Raw genomic sequence first — 21,866 nt, forward strand, 5'->3', positions numbered from 1 at the left:
TTTTTTTCGTAATCATTAAAACTCCCAATGAAACGCTTTATTTTACTTTCATCTTATAATGTAGGAGAACATAAGTTAATTGAGCCTAACGTGTCCATATGGGTGAGATTGGCCCTACACTTTTAGTTACTAACTAGAAAATAAATTAAATTATTCAAATTTATGATATTCCTGTATGATCTTTTTTATTCATATAAAATTTTATTTTACTATCTCATCCCGGAATTTCCCGGGATCCCAGGAAAAGAAATTATTTTTCCCGTAATCCCGGTGGAGGCAAATTTCCTGGGAAATGAGAAACCCTAAGTGGTACCTCTTATAATGTACGCCTTAAATAACAGACTGGCTACAAACAACGGACTTTCCGTTCGGCAGTTACGTGATGCGAACAACAGACTTTCTGCGAACAAGTGCGAATGATGTTTCCACTCTTTTGCCATTGCCAATGACAATCTGTTATTTTTATAATATATCAGTATTATTAGAATATATTATTAGTATATCTGAAGTACAGAGCCCCCATTGGGATTCGGCTTGCTCCCTTGTTTATTATGTACATCACCTCAGTGCAGGGTATTTACATTTATTCAAGTGTTTTGCAAATCATGGCTTCTAAAAAAACAAAGGTGATTTCAATTTTAATAAAGCAAGAAATCATCAGAAGGAGTGAAAGTTGACATGGACTTCCTTGTCAAATGGGGAGAGGTTCAGGAGTTTACAAACACTCATTATCCAAACACAACTGAGGCCAACAGGATCAATGATCTCTATAATGACATTCTTGTCCGTCATTTCCGACAGGTGTTGAAGAAGAGAGAAAAACAGACCACCTTGGACATGTTTTTCAAGAAGCCAGCTGCCAAAAAACAAAGGATGGAACAAGAGGAGTTGTTCTTGCAAGCTCTGGTAATCTCTCCTGAATCTGACTCTGATTAAAAAAGAATAAAAAGAGATCTACTGCAATCTGTAAAAAGTCTGTATCTGTGTGAATGTGTGAAGAAAGTGTTCCTTCATGTCCTCCTCACAACATCTGACTACCCAGCATAATTGGTGACTACTCCATTTTCATTTTTTTTAATGGTACAGTATGGTTATTTTATGCTGCAGAACGAATTATATGTTTTAACATGTATTTCTATGAGAAAATGCATTTTGTATAATGGACTTTTTACTTAACAGACGTGCATCTGAAATGGATTAAGTACGTTATAAAGGCACCACTGTAAACAAATTAAACTATTTTAAAGTATTTATAGGATGTTTAATAACACTAATTATTTTTAATTAGTGTTGTGTCTCCTGTACGATAGGACTATCTCATACTTTTGTCGGGGGAAGTAGTTGCTTATGTATATTCAAAAGAAGCTTGAAAAATTAATTTCTAGAAAATTTACAAACATATTACTCTGTTGATGGCAGAAGATGCTGTGAAAGAACAAACCTACTTTAAGATAAGCTGTTATGAAGGCAAATATATGTAAATTTTATAGGCACTTCACATCACTTGCTTAAAAATTGAATAATTAAATAATTTCTGGATTAAAATCATCTGTTTTTCTACAATATTATTTGTAAATTCTTAAATAATCATTATTTTAATAAAATAGGTCATAATTTTAACCCCGAACACAAAAAAATGAAGTTTAAACTGATCTTTCATTTGCCTTGCTAGACGTAGCGAACGCCATTATCGACCGTCTAGAATTGCCAGATGGTGATGCTTGACTGTCTGCCAATCACATTTTAGGCTGAATACGACAGCCGCAACCTCTCTAATAATTTTTTTTAAACCAATTTCTAATTTAGTACCATATTTTAACATTATTTCCATTAATTTTACAATTTAAACTATTACAATGCTGGTACTACTATGGTGATTTGTGTCTTTTTAAACGGATTGTAGCCTTGTATTCTTTTAACCTTTTTTCCACTGTTCTTCCTGTTTCCCCTATGTAACATTTCAGGCTAGGACATATACACGATAATTTGTAAATGAATCCTTCAATTTCTAACTGTTTTCCTATTATATTTTGATCTTTTTTATTTATGATGATGATTATATCCATTTACCTATTTTTTTTTGTTTTGCTACTATACAAATAGAAAATTTATTAAATTCTGGTTTATATTTTTCAAAAAGATTATTTATATACAGGAAATTAATATATAAAGTGTCAGTCTTTTCATTATTAACTTTATATCTATTATTTATATAATAATCATACCACTTATATACGATATTCTTTGGATAGTTATTTAATAAATATGTTTTAAAAAGTTGCTTCGTTTTTATTTCAATATCTTCCTGTAATGTTGCTCTATTCATTATTTTCTGTAATTCCATCAGGAATGTATTTCTGTTAATTTCTATAGGACATTATGAATTATAATTAATGGTTTTCTTTAGTTTTTTGTACTTACAAAAATATAATTTCATTTCTTCTATTTTAATCAGGGCCGTGCGGTATATTTTCTTAGTATGATGCAAGTCTTCGAAATGCTGCCTCTTAAACGCCGCTTATGCCACCCCTTAAATGCTGCTTATGCCACCCTCCTTATGGTGCCTCCTGATGTGGCTGCATCTCTGCATCATAGCACGGCATGGCCCTGATTTTAGTAGTGTAACATCAAGATAATTCATTTCCTGTTTAATTCCTCTTCACATGTAAATTTTAAATTTCCATCCAGTTTATTTATGTATTTCCCTATTTCTCTGGCTGTGGTTGTTAATGAATCATATGTTATTAAAATATGATCGACATATCTTATATACCTTTAAAATGTGATATTTTTCCTTCTATTTTAATCATGCAAATGTCTGCCAATTTTGGTCCTGTAACAGATCCCATTGCAATACCTTTCTTTTGTCTATAAAAATATGTAGAAATTTTAAAATAATTATTTTTAAAAACAAATTCAATAAGGTTTACTATATATTCTGTTGTTTTATACATACTTATGTTTTCTTTAACTATTTCCAAAGTGATAGATTCGTACATTGATTTTACATCAAGACTCGTTATACAAAATGATTGCTTGATTTCACCTTCTTAATAATCCATTAATTAATTGGTCTGTATTCTTTGTGCTATATTTGGGTTTAGTTAGTTTCTGTAAATAAATTTTGAGATAATTTTCTAAATTATATAAGATAAAATGTTTAAAGTTAACTAAAGATCTACATGTATTTCCTGGTTTATGCATTTTAAGTCTTATATTTAATTTAGATACTCTTATGTTATCTAGATAGAAAATGTCTAAGATATTTTTTAATTGTTGATTTGAAAATTCATTCTTTTACGTCTTCATTAGTTTGGTAAGTCTCTTTTTAATATCTTCCATAGTGTCTTTAGGCAGAAGTTTTGTATTCCTCTGTTGACACAATTTCTAATTTCTTAGATTGTAAGACTTCTGTTCTTAGTATGACCAATTGATGTGATTTATCTACTTTAACAATAGAGAGTTGATTTCTTTTAATAATTTAGTTAATCTTTTGGATTTGTTAATTACTTTAATCACTTTCGTATCTACTAAAGTAATTATAGTAATGATTAAAGTAAGATTTGATTATTTATTTATTTATTATTTTTATATACTTTGTTGTTTTGTTTATTTGTATTGTTTTATATGCTGTTATTGTTTCTTGTTGTTAATATTTTATATTATATATATGTATTTTGAGTAGTAATTTTATCATCTGACATGTTGCAGCATGGCCTGTATGGCTCTTGTGCCATAAAGCTTCAACCAACCAACCTATTAAAAAGTTGCTTACTGAGTCAAGAACATGTCATGCTTGGAAAGCACAACCATATTAGTTAAAATATGAACTGAAAGCTGCATTAATGTTATAGTACAAAATGAGCTTCTGCAGTCTTTTGATGAGATCGAAGGGTTGTGAAATGCTATATTCTGGGTTCCTATCCACTTGAAAATGAGGCAAAGTCAGAGATTTTCATTAGTGTTTGTAAAAGTCATAGAATGTCAGGGAATTTGTCTCTTTGGTTGCTGTGTTGATTGTTTTGCTCACTATGATTGACCAAGTCAATGGTTCATATATTCTACTGATCATGCAACTTCGTATGCCTGCCATGTTAAAATTTTAGCAACGTCTCTTGCTCCCATTGAAGGCACTGAGATCACTGTTTGATTGATTTTCTGCTAGATTTTAGTGGCTGTTTACATACACAAAGGCTTTAATATGTACGTATTTAAATAAATTTATATATATATAGTTTTTTGGTCTATGATATGCATAATAATTATTTTATAAATAGAGAATTTATCCTAGCAACAAATCCTGATAGCTGTAAGGTTACTTAAGATAAATAGCTTAGAAATAATAACGACAGCCTACAATAAAAATAGCGTAGTCAAATGGGGGAAATTCCATAGAAGAGTTGTGTTCAAAGGAAAATATTTTCTTGCACTAGATGGAACCACAACAACAGACCATAACAACACACATTGATTAAGTTATCCTAGCTACATGCTATTAGAGTATGCTCGTAAAACAAAACAGTAATTCAAGCTTAGGATGTAGCAAATTATTAAATTTTTTAATTAAGATTTTGCCCAAATTTCTGCAGAACAGTCTAAAACAATAGACATATTATCAATAATCATCTAGACGATTAAATGCAATAATAATTAATAGAGTGGATGTACTGTACTTGTGGCCACATTAAGACAATTTTCAACTTTAAAAAATATTTTTACATTTTTTCAATTTTTTAAAGCAACGAAACATAGTAAAATTAATTCAAAAACATGTTCTCTTTTACATTAATTTTTATTAATTTTAACATTTTATAAACAAAATTTAGAATTTTATAAAATATTGAAAAAATGACCAGTTTTGAACATGACTATACCAGTTGTGGCCATCCCATGTTTACAGAGGTGCCACTTTTATTATTTTCCACGATAAAGGTTTATTATTTGAAGTTTTGGGTCTATGATTCTTCTGAATTTACATGTCTTTCACAGTTCTTGTGTAGTTGGATATGTAGGGTCTGATGAATTTTCTTAGATTTAGATTACACAGTAAATTTGGATGTCCATTTTTATCACACATAAACAATGGATTTTTTTCTACCCAAGGAACAATAATCTTGCATAAATTATGCACCACAGCTGGTTGCCGAATTAAAGATGGTAAGCCTGCATGAATGGCCTTTTACAATTGCTGCAAAAAACTTGTATTGTCTTCGATATACCAGAGCATATCTTGTTATAAAGATGGGAATTTGCTCTGAGGACTTTACAACAAAACAAACCAATTCAGACAGATAATTCTTCCCTTATTTTATGAATTATAAATTTAACAAAAGAATACCTTGATTACTAAATTTAATTTATACAAATTATATTTTTACTGAATATGTGACTGACACGACTAATTTAATTTACAATAGACCTTACTCACAGTGACAAACTAATACATGACGAAAATAAGAAGAAAAATCTATACAATTATTTACAAGTTGATATGTACAGTAGCCTTCCTGTCACAAGTCTTTACAAAATACAATTCCTTTGTTTGTTACACATGGTTCTTCTTTCTTTTTGTTCCTCAATACTTCTTTTCTCTTATCGAAAATCCTCTTCTGGTTTGATTACGGCTTCCAACACCAGGACAAAGTCAAACAACCTCAGAAAAAAGACCCTTTAGTCGTGGATGTGCTCACATTTATATCTTTGCTCCATTCGGGTGCTTCGTCTACCCAAGTGGCATTTCGCATAGCCAATTAACAGCCACAATATAGAACTGTTTACATGGTGGTATGGGATACGTGACAACAATGGCTATGCATTACAGCTAAGTCCCGATACAAAAACAATGGAACGATCTTACAAAGAGAATTATATTTACTAGTTGCAGAGCACTACAAACTTAAAGAATTCTACTTTTGGATATAAGAACCCACCTAGATCATTTTAATTTATTATGCCCATGATAGGTGCAGGGGATTTTCACCAATGCAAGTATGTCCAAACAGTTGGAACATGCAATATTCTCTTTCAGTGATATGTACTAAGTATCCAGCAATGTATGCCATTGTAGCAGATTGAATGTTTGGCTTTATAATATTTGAAGGTCTAATCTCTAGCTGTTTCAGTTGTGGCTCAATATGCTTAATAACTTCCTTGATAGTATNCCTTTCTCGGATTTTTTCCTCCGACTCCAAAACTGAAATGTAACATGTGTATTAAAATAAATTTATTTTTAGTAGTCAAGAATAACATATATCAAATTTTGTTCAAAAAACAATTATAAATAGTTAAGATAAATAAGTATTTTACCAATATAGAAAAACAGTACATTTGTACATATTAGGTTCCAGTGTGACGTATATGACACACACAAAAAAAAACGTTTCCATCACAGACACGTCTTAATCAACTTTGAACGAAACTTAACATTTAATTTAAAGCATTTCAAATACAAATACAGTAACATAAAAACAATATATTATTTATTTACTAATAAAAATAAATACTTACGTAGAGGAGACATAGTTTTTGTATTTTTTAGATACACGTGCTCGAAAAAATGTTGATAGTCTCTTTCCTATCGACACAATAAGCATTGAACGCATGCTTGTCGTTGACCGGACCCTCGCGGTCATTTTAAGAAGTTTTCAGCTGATGTCACAAGCGATACAAAGAATCTGTAGCTGTATAAACAATGGGAATTTTGTGTGTCGTATGTGACATGAGGAATCCGTAGAGGTTAATAGCTTGAAAACTGTAGGATTGTGTCGATATACTACACTGAAATCATTAGCCTAAGTAATCATTATTTACATAATAATTACTTAGGAGAATTTTACTAGTATGATGTGAAGTTATCATTATGTGCAAATGAACATCCGAGAATTCATTTACATTGTAAAACCATAATTTAAATTAAATGCCATTCATACAAGAAATGTGATAAAAGTTGCACTGAGTATACAGTGTACAATGTAGGGTAATAGGCAATAAACATTAAAAAAAACAAACCAATTTAAGGACTTTATACTTTTTTGTTTTTCACAGGTGAGGAAAAATTATTTATTTCAAGGTCTTACAGACTTCTTGATACACCGACAATTATACCTATATCCATATATTTTATACAGACTTAATTCACATGTAACACATATATATATCTATGTGCTATTCTAATACCTCCGTGAGAGATAGTACAAACAAAGAACAAAACAAAATGGTCTTACATGTGTCCTTTGTTAATTGGGAAGGAATGTATATTCAATTCGCATCAACGTCTCGCTTCTAGACCTGGATGAAATTGGATTCTTATTCTTTCTTCAAACTGTCCACTCTCTTCTCCTTTCAACCACGTGCTTAAACACTCGCACCTCACGTAGACGAAGTATTCGGCCAAGTCTGAAGAGCAAACAGTACTCCTCTCATGTGAAACACCTCCATTTATATTTCTCCTTGTTTGACGTCACGAATAGCAACCAATCATCAAGCCCCGCAGGTTTTACAAAAATGTGGTGCCCGAGCACAAACGGAACAGGTGCAAAAAATTACAAAAAACAAAAAAAAAAAAAAACAAAACAGATTAATTTAAGTGACAAATCACTACACTATTTAGGATGGTCCTTTTATTGCTTTTGATTTGAATATATTTGTTTATTATGTAAATCATAAGTTTATAGAGTTATTTACTGTTAAGGTCAGTTATTTTCAGAACGTTGTTAAATCTGTTTTCAATTTTGGCTACATATCTTGGCATATTGTAGTTAATCCTTTGTTGCTTATTGGACAAATTAGATGATTTTCTTTGTGAAAACAGTAAAGTTTGTTATAGTTGGGAAGTGGTCATACACATCAAAGGTTGTTGTAAGGAATTCTGAACAGTAGTCTAACAAAAATTCAGAACATATAATGAGGTCTACAGTAGATTTATCACTATATTCAGCACAGGTAAATTATGTTGGCAGGCTGGATGTGACCGTTTAAAATGTACATTTTATGTTCAGTCATTAGTTTTATTAAGTTTACTCTCAGTCTATTAGCATGGTTATGTTTTGATTGGCAGACACTTTGGATTAAAGAATTGGGTCCACTAAACTGAGAGTCCATTGTCTCAGCATTTCGTGAGTTGAAGTCTTCAAACTATAGAATATATGGAGTGATGTGCAGCCATAAATCAATTATTTTGAAGATTTCATTGGGTTTTACTATGCAGTTTGGAAGAATGTAGGCAATTACCACTATTATTAACTTGCTGTCATTAAACAATACTACATCCAACACACCTAACTTCAAAAGACTTACTTCTATTATAAACCAAAACGGTGCTTAATTCACTATACTCTTTTTCACTAACATTTTCGAATCTTTTGATTCTTCCTCAGGTGAAAAATGGGCAAATCGGTTAACATTCAATTGAGCCGATCTTTTTTGAAAGAATTTCGAATATGGAACATCTCCGAAATTCGTGCAATCGTCGTCATCCTTTGCGCATTCACTGTTGTGCGCCTACGTTTCATCCTGTTATGTGTCATATATCAGGGTTTGCCACACTACTGATAATGAAATTTCATCTTTGTTGTTTATACAATTGTTACCCTGAGTTGCTTTGTGTATATAAATCGCTTCCATCAAACGCAAATAGTGTGTCTGGTGCGTGGTGTATATTATCCTGACTTGATCAAATAATGGTTGTATCTCAGGGTCCGTGGCGTACTGTGCTAAGGCGGTTGTCGGCCTCTTGTGGAGGATGTCAGCTTTATGTTCTTTAATCCTCACTCCTAAAGATCCCTTCGTGGAGCCGATATATAACAGGTCTTCATCGCATCTGCGATCCCTAATTGGGATGCTGTATACTCCAGCCATCATGTCTTGTTGCGGAGTATCTTTCGCATTACTAAGCAGTCGAAATAATGTAGGACATCTTCTAAACATGATGGAAACTTGTCTTTTCTTAGCTATCTCTTTATATAGTTTTTCCAAATACGGATTATACGTTATAGACACTCTTTCCTTCTGTTCTTGCTCTAGCATTCCCGGATGATCTGCTCGTTGTGGACGACGCATTTTTTTGGATAATGTAGTTATCAATTTACTATACCCATCTCGTTCAGCAATACTCTTAAGTACATTGATTTCTGTTTTCAATGCATACGATGTTGAAGAGTGCGTATAAGCCCTTTTAACCAAGGTGTTAAATGCCGCTACTTTGTATTGCTTGCTGTCATTATTTCCGAATATAGGTCCATTCATTGAAAGTGATAGTAGTATAATATTGTGAGATTTCTTGATTTGAAGTATTTTACATAGGTGTTTTTTTATAACTTCATTTTATTCAACGCTGGAATATAATCAATTACATACTTTAGAGCCTGTTACCAGTGTGCAAGTAACCTCAAAAAATGAAAAATTAAAATTTCACGAATGTTTTCAAACCTTCAACGGTTTTTCTTTAGGCAGCAACGAATTTCTGTTAGAATGCCATTATATATGAATATTATTTGAAATTAAAATACATGTTAGCCGATGAACTTTACCAGGCATTCACGCTGTATATGTAGTAAATGAAGAGAATTTATAGATATTTATCCACTAATGCTTGCCATGCTAAGGACGGATTTAATTCCTCTTTGTGGTTGATGCAGGTGTTGCTGAGTTTGTATATGTATAAGGCTTTCAACCACTTTAGATGTTCAGTGTATGGTGTGCTGTGGATGATTCTCGCCTGGTTAAAATTAGGCTCTATCTCAGAATCACTGATGTAAATACCCAGAGCTGTGGTGGTCCTGGCACATTGTACATTCACAATGGAAAACATGTGGAACACACAAGTCCACAATAAACTACATGAGATCAAACCTTTGATAGAAAACTGGATACATAATAAACAGTATGATAGGAGATCTGAGATTATTCTTACTTGTCTGAGGATTAGACATACTCGATTGACTCATCAATACATTGTGAAGGATGATGACCAACCAGTATGGCAGTATTGTAACTGTTCTCTAAGTGTAAAACACATACTGTGCAATTGCTCTGCCTTCAACAGGAGGCGTAGACAGTATTTTGGAAATGGAAGTTTGACAGAGATTCAGGCCAGAAGCCAAATCTCAATAAGTTACTTGACTTTCTGAAAGTCACTAATATTTATAAACTGATTTGATTATTTCTAAAAATATTTTATTTTTAGAGTATTAATGAGTAAATTTATACTCTTTATATCAGACTTCAAGTAATTTATCAAGGTAAATAAACCAAGTAACAAATGAATACTAGACCTTTATTATTTTCAACAACTCCAAATGCATTTTGCTTTTTTTTAACTGGCCTTATCAGTGGATACATTCATTTGCCAACTGTTGTTCCTTTATACTGGACTATATTGTCCTAGCATGCATCTACAGTTATACCTGTATTTAAATTAATTACATTTGCATAATTTTTAATACAGAAATGTTAAATAGAGAGGTTGTGGTGCAAGTTCAAACGTTACTTGTACACAGCAAGCAGAAGTACATGGTTTATGTTTTAACTCCAAGAAAAAATTGTTGCAATGCACGTTTACAACATAATATTACTCGGTAAATGTCGCATATTGACTCATGGGAAATTTGTTGAAAAAATGGCAGATACATTTAACATTGAGGGTTTCCAACAAAGGTAAATACAGTGGTACTAGGTTTTTTTCCCGGGATCCCGTTTTTCCGGGATTCTCGCCGTTTATTCCCTATGAGAAAAATCCCGGGAAATCTCGCATTTCACTAATAATTTATCATGTCAGGTTTTCTTTCTATTATTTATTATACGAAAAGTTGTATCTTGAAGACTCACCTAAGAGAGAAATTTTGAGGTTTCTTGCTGCATATTACTACGTGTGTTTTACAAGTCTCTACTTGTTAGTTCATGTAATATCCATGTACTAGCAGGTGGGCCCGGCGTTGCTCGGGCAAAAGTAACGATAACTAAAATAAAGATTATTACATTACAGCCAACCTTACCCGTTTTCACAGAATGCAAGAATTGGGTCCCCTTGTTTCCAGACTAATTAGAGAATTCTTAGATGGGTTTAAAAATATGTTCGATTTCCTGCAAAAACGAAAAAAACTGCATCTGCGTATTGCACGTCACTTTCTCTTAACAATTCCATTGTTATGTAACATTTCCATTGTTGACACTTCCATTGTTACATAAAACTTTTATTGTTACTTAAAACTTCCATTGTTACTTAGCACTTCCATTGTTACTTAACACTTCCATTGTTACTTAGCACTTCCATTGTTACTTAGCACTTCCATTGTTACTTAGCACTTCCATTGTTACTTAACACTTCCATTGTTGATGGAAGTGTTAAGACTTAATCCTGTCCCTCTCCCCCGTGGAAAGGAATTTCGAAAAATCCCTTCTTAGTGTGCGTTTTCATGATGTACCCTATCTGTGAACCAAATTTCAACTTTCAACTCCTAACCGTTTGGGCTCTGCGCTTATTATTATTATTATGTGGAGTTTAGTGAGTTTTACTCGGTTCACACCGGTGGCTGTGTACTATGCCGGACCAGAGTCAAGGCATTTATTATTATTATGTTGAGTTTAGTGAGTTTTACTCGGTTCACACCGGTGGCTGTGTACTATGCCGGACCAGAGTCAAGGCATAGCAACCAAAACAAAACTAAAATTAAATAAATGTGTCAGTGTCTGTATTCAGGAATTTCCTAACAATGTGGCATGTATTCAATATAGTGGCCTTNTTGTGGCTCAATATGCTTAATAACTTCCTTGATAGTATGGTTCTTATTTATGCATACCTTTAAAAATAAATTTTTATTACAATGATTAATAGATCTAATTAATAATAATGTAATTTATTAATCAAAATATAATACCTGATCTACAAATAATGGGCATGTCTTCATCAGGAGGTAACCATTCCTCACAAGCTATGCTTTTTGCATTGCTTTTAAGGGATGCACTAATTAATCCTGTTTTAAGAATTGCATGAAGTCCTTGCATTATTCTGCAGGCATTTGTCTGGTCATTTAATCCAGACATGGACTGCAGTCCACTAAGAAGGTTCCCTATGTCATCTGAATTGAGTTTTCTGGTTAATATCAAATCAAAACCATTTTCCAACAAATAGCTGATACATAGAACAGATTGTAAGGCAAGCAGGTTGATAACTTTGCTTACTGATAAACTGAACATTGGGACTGTCACAGCTATCTTTCCAGGAGTGTAAATATCTCAAAAACTCATCTTCTAACCAATCGAGCCTTTCATCATTAGCAGAAATAGACATGTTTAAAAGATAAGCATCTTACTGGTTTAATAACATGATCTCTCTGTAGGTGAAACAAGTTTCGGAGAAATAAATTACTAATATGTTTTCCTTGATTCACCATTTGTCTACTTGGAGAAAGAAGACCAGAAAGTTTTTAATATATTACATGGATCATATGATATTGAATGATAATTGTTTAGTGGGTGTGGAATCTTTGGAATTGGAGGGTTGACAGCACTAAGTAATTCAAATAACTTAACATTTTTACTATGGCCATCAACAATTATCCTGAGTACTTTTAGACCTGCTGCCTCCACTGAATGGATCACATCTAAAGTTAAAGTATAAAGTTCCTGACCTTTTAAATTACTGGTGAAAAAATATTTAACAGGATTTTGAAAATTTTTTAATAGTCCTGAAAACACAAAACACTGGAGACTATTTTTTTTCTTCAGAATAGAAGCAGAAACGTCAAAAAAGAAAACTAGAAATTCAAGTCCCTGAATTGAAGAAAATGACTCCCTTGGACCGAGAAATGCTTTGGAGTTTAAAGGATTTCCTCCACAATGTCAGCAGAAAGATAGGAGGAAAACGTGGAAGAAACAGAATAACTTGAAAGCACACATATAGGAAAATAGCGAAGGCCAGCAAAGCTAGAAGATGATTGAAATTAAAAAAAAAACAAAAAACTGGAGACTATTTGCTGCGACATGTTCAAGTCCGAGTTGTTTTTCCAGGCCATTCGTCTTTACTGTCGTCTTTACTACTTTATCTGCTTGTTTGTTATATTGCTGATTAAGTTTAATGGTCATTTCATACAAAATAAGCGAATGTAATGTTTCTACTTGTGACAACTTTTTTGCCTCCTGAGTTTATCATTGCTTAAATAGGGAACTCACACTAACCCTTGAAACAGAGCCTATATATCTTTCCAATGTTGATTTTGACGGTAATTATAAAAGTGGAGTTTTTCTAGCAAATGTATATGTTCTAGAAGACATTTTGCTCTGTAAGACAGTATTTTACCATGTTGTGTCTCCAATGAGGCTTTTGTTTATTGGAAACAGCTGTTTAAGTATGAAATCTACCTTGCTGTTATCTAAAAATACATATAATTCTATTAGTCACTAACACAAATCAACCGAAAAATTTAACAATCAATAGTAGGCTACATAAAACCAATTTTGTATTATAATGTACTGTACTATATTGATATAATAGTATATTAGGAATATTAATATGTTATCATGTGAATTATTGTAAGATACCTTGGGCACTGTCATTCTCTAAGCTTTCTATATGATATTTTTCAAGTTTTTCAGCTAAGAATTTATCTTCTGCTTTCATTCTACACTGTTCTCAATATAGACACTTGATAGTGTGATCATGTGTCTTGCATTTCTGCTCGAAAGTTTTCTGTCTTCTCTTGTCAGACTTCAGTTTTAACATTGTATAACTTGTCTCTACAGAAACTTCTATACTAGATGCAGAACTAGATGGCCTTATGTCATAGTCTGAAAGTTCACATGTGGGAACTATACAACCTGCTTTAATAGTCTAAAAAAAATAGCTTCGTCCACTGGACTCATTAATGGGACTTAACCGTGTACTTGTTGCTCAGATTGAACATACTTTCGTTTGGTACCAGTACAAACTCCTTTCTTGGGACTAATCTTTTTTACTTCTCTTCTGGCTTCTATAGAAACAACCTTGTTATAGGATGGGTATTCGTGATAAATGCTTGGGACAGCATTTCAAATCAATATTTTCTATTTCAATCCTGGTTTATAATCTGATTCCAGAAAGTGCTTACTGCAGACAGTTGACCAGTCACTTGGCTTCCAAGGTTTTGAATTGTTTTCATCTGTAAATTTTAAAGAGAGTTAGTATAACTAATTGATTTATTGTATAAGCTATCTATAAATAATTTGTATGCATAGGCTTACTATAATATTTTTTTTGTCTCAAATTGGAACAATTTTGAAAAAATACAACAGAAAATAAACCCTACTAGGATAAGTACCTATGATTGAAAAGGCTATATAAAAAGTTGTTAACAAAAAGCAACGAGTTAAAAGCAACTTTTAATAATTCAACTGAACAAACCTTATTAATTTAAAAACTTATTAATATTTATCACAAGTGTGAACTTTCTTTAAAAATTCTTTGTTAGTTAAATTGGTAGCTTTAAAATATGACAATATATTTGAGGAAGTTCCTATTGCTACAAGTGTTGCCTTATGTTTCAAACATTTCAAGTGATTTTTAATGTTTGAATGCCCACTATGAGTTACTGAAAATTCTAAAAAGCACAGTTTATATTTCACTTCGTCAATACGATCACCAACTTTTTTCAAAGACAAATAATCCTTTTTTCAATCATCAGTAAACATACGGTGTTTTTGGAAGTTTGGAGATTAAACTAATTTAATATACAATACAAAATAATTGCAAATGCCAACTAGCAAATTGAACTTGACTAAGATAGGATATGCACAATAATAACATGGCCAGTATGAGTGTTGTCAACTGTAATTTAAATAAAATATCCAAAAAATGTAATAAAAATATCTGGATATCTGGATCATAGGCTACATGCTACTATAAATTCTGTGAAAAAATATCTGGATGAAAAAAATAAAACATCTTAATTCATTAGGCCATATGCTATAAATTATGGAGGAAAACATCTAGACAGCATACTTTAAAAGTATTTAGATTGGCAACTGTGAGTGTAACAGAAGAGATTATTTAGTTGCCAAATTGCCATTTTACCCAAGCTACACTATTTTTACTAATAGTATATTCAACACTTTTAAAATTTAACTCAATAACCAGGACAAAATGACAAACTGGCTGGGATGCCGTGACCACATCATCAAACCGGGACATCTTGTAAGCCTTATTTTTGCATGAGCCCTTGCAGCATATAATAAAATAATTGCAAAAGTAGCATCAATGGTAAATAAAAATAAAAACAATACCTTATTATCTCCAGCAATAAAACTATTATTTATTAAGATAATAACGTTTTTGACTATTTTTAATAGCCTTCATTAGTTAAACGAATTCAAACAAAAAAGAATGCTAAAATAGAATACAAGCAATACGAAAACATTTAGAAATTCAAATTAATTCCAACGTAAAACGCAGTTGCATAGTAGAAACGAACAAATTGTGCATACTATTTATATAGGAATAAAAATAAACATAACCAAATTATTGTTGCAATAATAAAATATTCCTATTACAAGATAACTATTATTTGCTATGGTAAAATGACTTCCATGCAGTGGATAAACCATCTGCATCTCTATGGTTAATACAGCCCGTGTTAATGTGGGCTTTGTAGATTTTCAGCTTTTCAAGATACTTCAGCGCTTGCTTGTTCTTCGTGGCCCTAACAATAGATTCTTTGTCCCAATGAATGCTGATATCCTGTTGTTTAGCGAAATCTGCGAGTACAGTACTATCCATGTTCTTAGTGATGAAGTATTTATTTTCCTTAAGCCTCTGCTTTCAATGCCGCATAGTTTCACCAACATATAATAGATCCGAGTTAAATCGACGATCCTTTAAAGGTATAGCATACACCCCTGTCCTAGTATCCTGATTTTTTTTTTCTCTTGTCGTTTCTTAATTAATATTCTATTTATCGTAGGATTACGCCGATACACCATTCTTAAGTTATTATTGTTGGTAAATAGCATAGATGTTATAAAATTATTCATTTTTCCTACATTATTTAATTATGGAGTACAGGTATACCTTGACTTACGTCATTTCGTGTTACGTCATTCCAGATTATATCTCGTTTGTCAAAAAAGTATATAGAAAAATAAAAATCAAGTTTCTCATTTTATTTGACTTTACATCTGTACACCACAAATATTGAAGTCACAATATCACTAGAAAAGCATTTAAAGCACACAAAATAATATTAAAATATATACATTTACAAGTATGTACTGTATTTACAGTACATGCATTTGTAAATTTAGATTACTTTTTCTATACTGTATTGAAAACTGAAATTTGTTTGTTTGTAAGCTTAAAATAGATCCTTATTAACCATATATTATTAAAAAGGCATTAATAAATAAAATACAGAACTGGGAGTGGTAATTTATGGTTTAGCCTAGTGACAAGTATATTTGGAGACAAGTATATTTGACTTACGTCGCCTCTCCTGGAACCAATTACCGATGTAAGGTGAGATATACCTGTATTATAATTATAGACAGTTCAAATTGGAAAATATCTTCATTCAGTTAGTATCGAATAAAAGAAGCATTTAGCTTGAGTGAGGAATCCCATAAACAAGAAGATTTTTTAATAAAAATATTTAAAAAACCAATGGAGTGAGATAAATTGTCTTTACCCAATTGTACTATTCACTAGTACACGGAAAATAATTCTCCTTTCTTTTCTGACTTCTGGAGGCTTAAAAAATTCCAAGTCTGTAGACTGGTATAAAAACATAAAGGACAAACAGGCTAATTTTAACAGAAAAAATTTTTTATTTAACACTATATTTTACCCTAAATGCATTTAGCCTTTTTTGGCCTCTTCAGCAGGGTTCCCTACAACTAGAACGTAACACAGTACAATCAGAATGTAATACAGTAGAAGGCACATTCTTAACACAAGTGCTATCGCATTTACAACTATTATGTATTATCAACTCTTCCCAGCATTATCACGCCATTATTTAAATTCATAACATTATTTTGCGTAAATCCTTAATGTGGGTTCCTGTTCTTGGTGAGGGGACTTCCCAGAGATGGTTTAGTAACTCTTCTGTACCATCCCTGGGATCTGAACGCCCACCCACGTGTTTGCCATGCATGGTGCCCCGTATGCCGGAAAGAGGGATCTTGGTAGTTGAGGGGCAACGTAACGTCCCCAACACACTGCTTTGGCCCCTGCTTCGGATAAACGGGAGGCTCAAATCAGGCTCCGTTTGAGTCAATCGGCTGGTCGTTGAGTCATTCTTGACCTCGGCTTGGAGTCAACCGATCGATGCGGACTGGGCGGACATTTCATACAAAATGTGCTCTTCTTGACTGCATTGTGAGGGTATAGCTCCTGGGAAACCCTGATGTGACGGTCTATGGGAGTCTCCCATATGACGGCATCCGCTTGTTGGGCCCCATGGTGGGTGGGGTCACTAAGAGCTGAAATATTATTGTTTAATCATGGATCCTAAAACTCCAAAAAATAAAGAGAAACCAAAACAAACCAATGTAAACACTGCCAGTCAGCCATCCTACTTAATAGTACATGCTATTGGAGAAAAATCTTTGTTGAAATGCTCTCCTTTTTTGATTCAGAAGTTATTTGAATCAACAATAGGGCACTTGAACAAAACACAAAAATTGAGGTCAGGAGACCTACTTGTAGAAACTGCCTCACCTCAACAGTCGGCAAAACTTTTAGCTGCAAAGAAATTGGGAGACATTGAAGTCACAGTCACACCACATGGAAGTCTAAACTCATCACGTAGTGTGATATCTGAGGCAGGTTTGATGTCAGAAGATGAATCAGATATATTGATGGGCCTTTCGGATCAAGGTGTCACTAATGTCCGACGCATCTCCATTTGTCGAGACGGCAGGGTGATACCTACTAAACACCTAATTCTGACATTCAACAAGCCAACTTTGCATCTGTTATTACAGCAGGATATCTGCATTGTCCAGTTCGACCATACGTTCCAAACCCACTACGCTACTTCAAATGCCAGCAGTTGGACATTCACAGACATCCTGCCGTGGCAAGAATGTATGTGCACAGTGTGGGGCTGAAGGTCATGAGAGTACTGAGTGTACCTGTACCCCATGTGTGTTAACTGCAAAGATGCAAATCCTTCCTATTCCCGAAAATGCCCTGCATGGCAGAGAGAGAAAGAGATTCAGTGCGTGAAAACAGTTAACAATCTATCTTACCCAGAGGCTCGGTGCATGGTCACGTTAAGTGCACCTTTGAAACAGAGGACATTTGCGGCTGTTTTGAAATCCAAAAAGACAAGTGGAGTTTAAACGGATATTTCTGTTTCCCCAAAAGAATCTCTTACTTGCCATGCAAAATATTTGCAAATCCAATCAAAAGAAACTGAAGAAAAGGAGAGTACCAAGACAAAAACACCACTTCTTAAAGCAGCGGTAGTAACCAGAGATGTGGGTTCAAAGAAAGCAAATAAGAATCCACTTAACAAACAAAAATTAAAAGCAGCTCTCGCTAAATCTAAAAGATCAGAGAATCAATACATGAGTGAGTTCTCTGATATCTCTGACGAAGAGCCTAATATGGACGTGAAAGAAACCAACATCACCCCCAAAAGAAAAACACCCTGTGAAATTAAAGGGGGATGCCCTTGCTAAAAATGCTGCCTCAAACACAATGGATTACAAAATAATCCAATGGAACTGTCGTGGTTTCCACAACAACTTCTCTGACATTAAACACTTGACATCGTCTACCCCATCTCTCTGCATGGCACTCCAGGAAACCCATCTAAAACCTGGAGAAAAAAATCTCTTTAAGAGGATTTGATCTCTACCGCAAGGATGATGATAGCCACACCCGTGTCAGTGGCAGAGTGGCTATTTTGGTTTCAAATCGCATCCCATCCTTACCGGTACAAATAACCACTGATTTGCAAGCTGTGGCAGTCAGAATTTCTATTATAGTAATGTCACAGTTTGTTCTATATACTTGCCACCAGACGTCAGAGTCAATGAGGATGAGCTCAAATCAGGCTCCGTTAGAGTCAATCGGCTGGTCGTTGAGTCATTCTTGACCTCGGCTTGGAGTCAACTGATCGATGCAGATCGGGCGGACACGTCAGACAAGATGTGCTCTTCTTGACTGCATTGTGAGGGTATAGCTCCTGGGAAACCCTGGTGTGACAGTCTATGGGAGTCTCCCATGTGACGGCATCCCCTTGTTGGGCCCCATGGTGGGTGGGGTCACTAGGAGCTGAACTTTTTTGAACAATATGGATTCTAAAAATCTAAAACTCCAACATAGTACAGAACAACAAATAACAAATGGCGGAAAACTTTTCAGCGAGCCTGCATACTTGATAATACATGCTACGGGAGATAAACCACTGTCCAAATGCTCTCCTTTTTTGATTCAAAAGCTATTTGAATCTACCATTGGGCACCTGAAAAAAATACAAAAGTTGAGGTCTGGGGATTTACTTATAGAGACAGCGTCACCTCAACAATCAGCAAGGCTTTTGGCAACAAAAAGTCTCGGAGAAATGGGAGTTCTGGTCACACCACACGGAAGTCTAAACTCCTCACGTGGTGTGATATCTGAGTCAGACTTGATGTCAGAAGACGAATCAGATCTATTGACGGGCCTTTCGGATCAAGGTGTCACTAATGTCCGACGCATCTCTATTCGTCGAGACGGAAGGGTGATACCTACTAAACACCTAATTCTGACATTTAACAAGCCGACATTGCCATCTGTAATTACAGCAGGATATCTGCGTTGCCCAGTTCGACCATACATTCCAAACCCGCTGCGCTGCTTTAAATGCCAGCGGTTTGGACATTCACAGGCATCTTGCCGTGGCAAGAATGTATGTGCACAGTGTGGGGATGAAGGTCACGAGAGTACCGAGTGTACCTGTACCCCATGCTGTGTTAACTGCAAAGATTCACATCCTTCCTACTCCCGAAAATGCCCTGCATGGCAGAGAGAGAAAGAGATTCAGCGCGTGAAAACAGTTAACAATCTACCTTACCCAGAGGCACGACGCATGGTAACTTTAAATGCACCAGTGAAACAGAAGACATTTGCTGCTGTTCTGAAATCCACAAAGACATGTGGAGTTCAGACAGACATTTCTGTTTCACCAAATGAATCTCTAACTCGCCACGAAAAATGTTTGCTTATACCATCTACACATACAGCAGAAAAGGAGAGCAAGAAGAACAAAACACCCCTACCTAAAACAGGGGTAATAACAAGAAACGTGGGTTCTAAGAAGGCTGCTAAGAACCCGCTCAACAAACAAAAATTAAAAGCAGCCATCTCCAAATCTAAGAGATCAGAGGCTCAGTCTATGAGTGAGTTCTCTGACTTCTCTGATGAGGAGACTAATAAGGAGGTGACTCCACCAACTTCACCTCCAAAAGGCAAATCAGCCGTAAAACTAAAGAGGGATACCTTCACAAAGAATGCTGCCTCAAACACATAATGGATTATAAAATAATCCAATGGAACTGTCGTGGTTTCCGCAACAACTACTCTGACATTAAACACTTGACATCATCTACTTCATCTCTCTGCGTGGCACTCCAGGAAACCCATCTGAAACCTGGAGAAAGAATTACTTTAAGAGGATTCAATCTCTACCGCAAGGATGATGATAGCCACAACCGTGCCAGTGGCGGTGTGGCTATTCTGGTTTCAAATTGTATTCCATCCCTGCCGGTACAAATAACAACAGAGCTGCAAGCTGTGGCAGTCAAAATTTCAATTGGTGTAACTGTCACAGTCTGTTCAATATACTTGCCACCAGATGTCAGAGTCAATGAGGATGAATTGGATACACTAGTTGAACAGCTGCCAACTCCTTTCCTTTTACTTGGTGATTTCAATGGTCACAATCCAATGTGGGGCAGTCCCGACATTAACTGTCGAGGGAGGGCCATTGAAAGATTCATTGGCAATCAGCAACTGTATTTATTTAATACAGGAGAAGTGACATACTTCCATGCCCCATCAAGAACGTTCACTGCCATTGATCTATCATTAGCAACTCCGAATCTGTTTTCAGCATTTACATGGGAGGTTGGATCTAATCCACTCTCTAGTGACCACTTCCCAATATTTCTAAAATACCGAGGCAGAGAAAGCTGTGAAACAGCCCGTCCACCACGCTGGAAACTGGAAACGGCAGATTGGCCTGCATTTTCCTCTTTGGCTAACATCACTGAGGAAATGGTCAATACTGCTGATATCAATGATGCAGTTGAAGTTGTCACTTCGAGTATTATTCAGGCAGCTGAGAAAACAATGGGAAAGACATCAACAAGATACCCAAAGCATCCGAAACCATGGTGGAACCAGAATTGCGAGGCAGCATTTAAAGCACAAAAGAAAGCATGGGGGATTTTCAGAAGATACCCCACTGCTGAAAATTTGATTGCTTTTAAAAAAGCAAAGGCAAATGCCAGAAGAGTTAGAAGGCAAAGCCAAAGGGATTCTTGGAGGAAGTATGTTTCTAGCATAACATCTTCCACTAGCTCAAAAGCAGTCTGGGATAAAATCCATAAAATTAATGGGAAATATGCTTCTCACTCTGTGTCCATGCTGGAAAATAATGGCACAATAATCAGCGATATACAGGGTATTGCTGATACGTTGGGCGAAACATTTTCTACTTCATCCAGCAATATTATGTATTCAAGAAATTTTTAGGCTTATAAAGCCCAAAGTGAAAAACAATATTTAAACTTTCATTATTCATATAATGAGGACTATAATGTGCCATTCACCAGCATAGAACTACATACAGCGATCTCTCGCTTGGGTAATAGTGCTGTAGGACCGGATAAAATCCACTACAGCATGA

The 21,866-nt window shown here is 34.5% G+C and overlaps 2 protein-coding genes across 2 annotated transcripts; both read left to right on the plus strand.

Annotated features, from left to right (window-relative positions):
* Positions 1–16,398: 16,398 nt before the first annotated feature.
* Positions 16,399–19,013, plus strand: LOC111622893. Its single transcript, XM_023365347.1, has one exon. The coding sequence runs from the start codon at positions 17,467–17,469 to the stop codon at positions 18,073–18,075; it is 609 nt and encodes a 202-aa protein (XP_023221115.1). The 5' UTR covers positions 16,399–17,466; the 3' UTR covers positions 18,076–19,013.
* A 255-nt stretch (positions 19,014–19,268) lies between these two features.
* LOC111622905 lies at positions 19,269–20,486 on the plus strand. The gene has a single exon (XM_023365366.1). It carries the CDS (start codon positions 19,269–19,271, stop codon positions 20,484–20,486), a length of 1,218 nt encoding a protein of 405 aa, XP_023221134.1.
* The last annotated feature ends 1,380 nt before the right edge of the window (positions 20,487–21,866 follow it).

This window comes from Centruroides sculpturatus, unplaced genomic scaffold, assembly GCF_000671375.1.
Source record: "Centruroides sculpturatus isolate CEXI.00-Female unplaced genomic scaffold, Cexi_2.0 scaffold229, whole genome shotgun sequence".
Taxonomy (NCBI): Eukaryota; Metazoa; Arthropoda; class Arachnida; order Scorpiones; family Buthidae; genus Centruroides; species Centruroides sculpturatus.

Excerpts from the sequence above, each read along its gene's own strand:
- LOC111622905 (XM_023365366.1), top strand. The coding sequence starts at position 19,269 with ATGGATTCTAAAAATCTAAAACTCCAACATAGTACAGAACAACAAATA.
- LOC111622893 (XM_023365347.1), top strand. The coding sequence starts at position 17,467 with ATGGATCCTAAAACTCCAAAAAATAAAGAGAAACCAAAACAAACCAAT.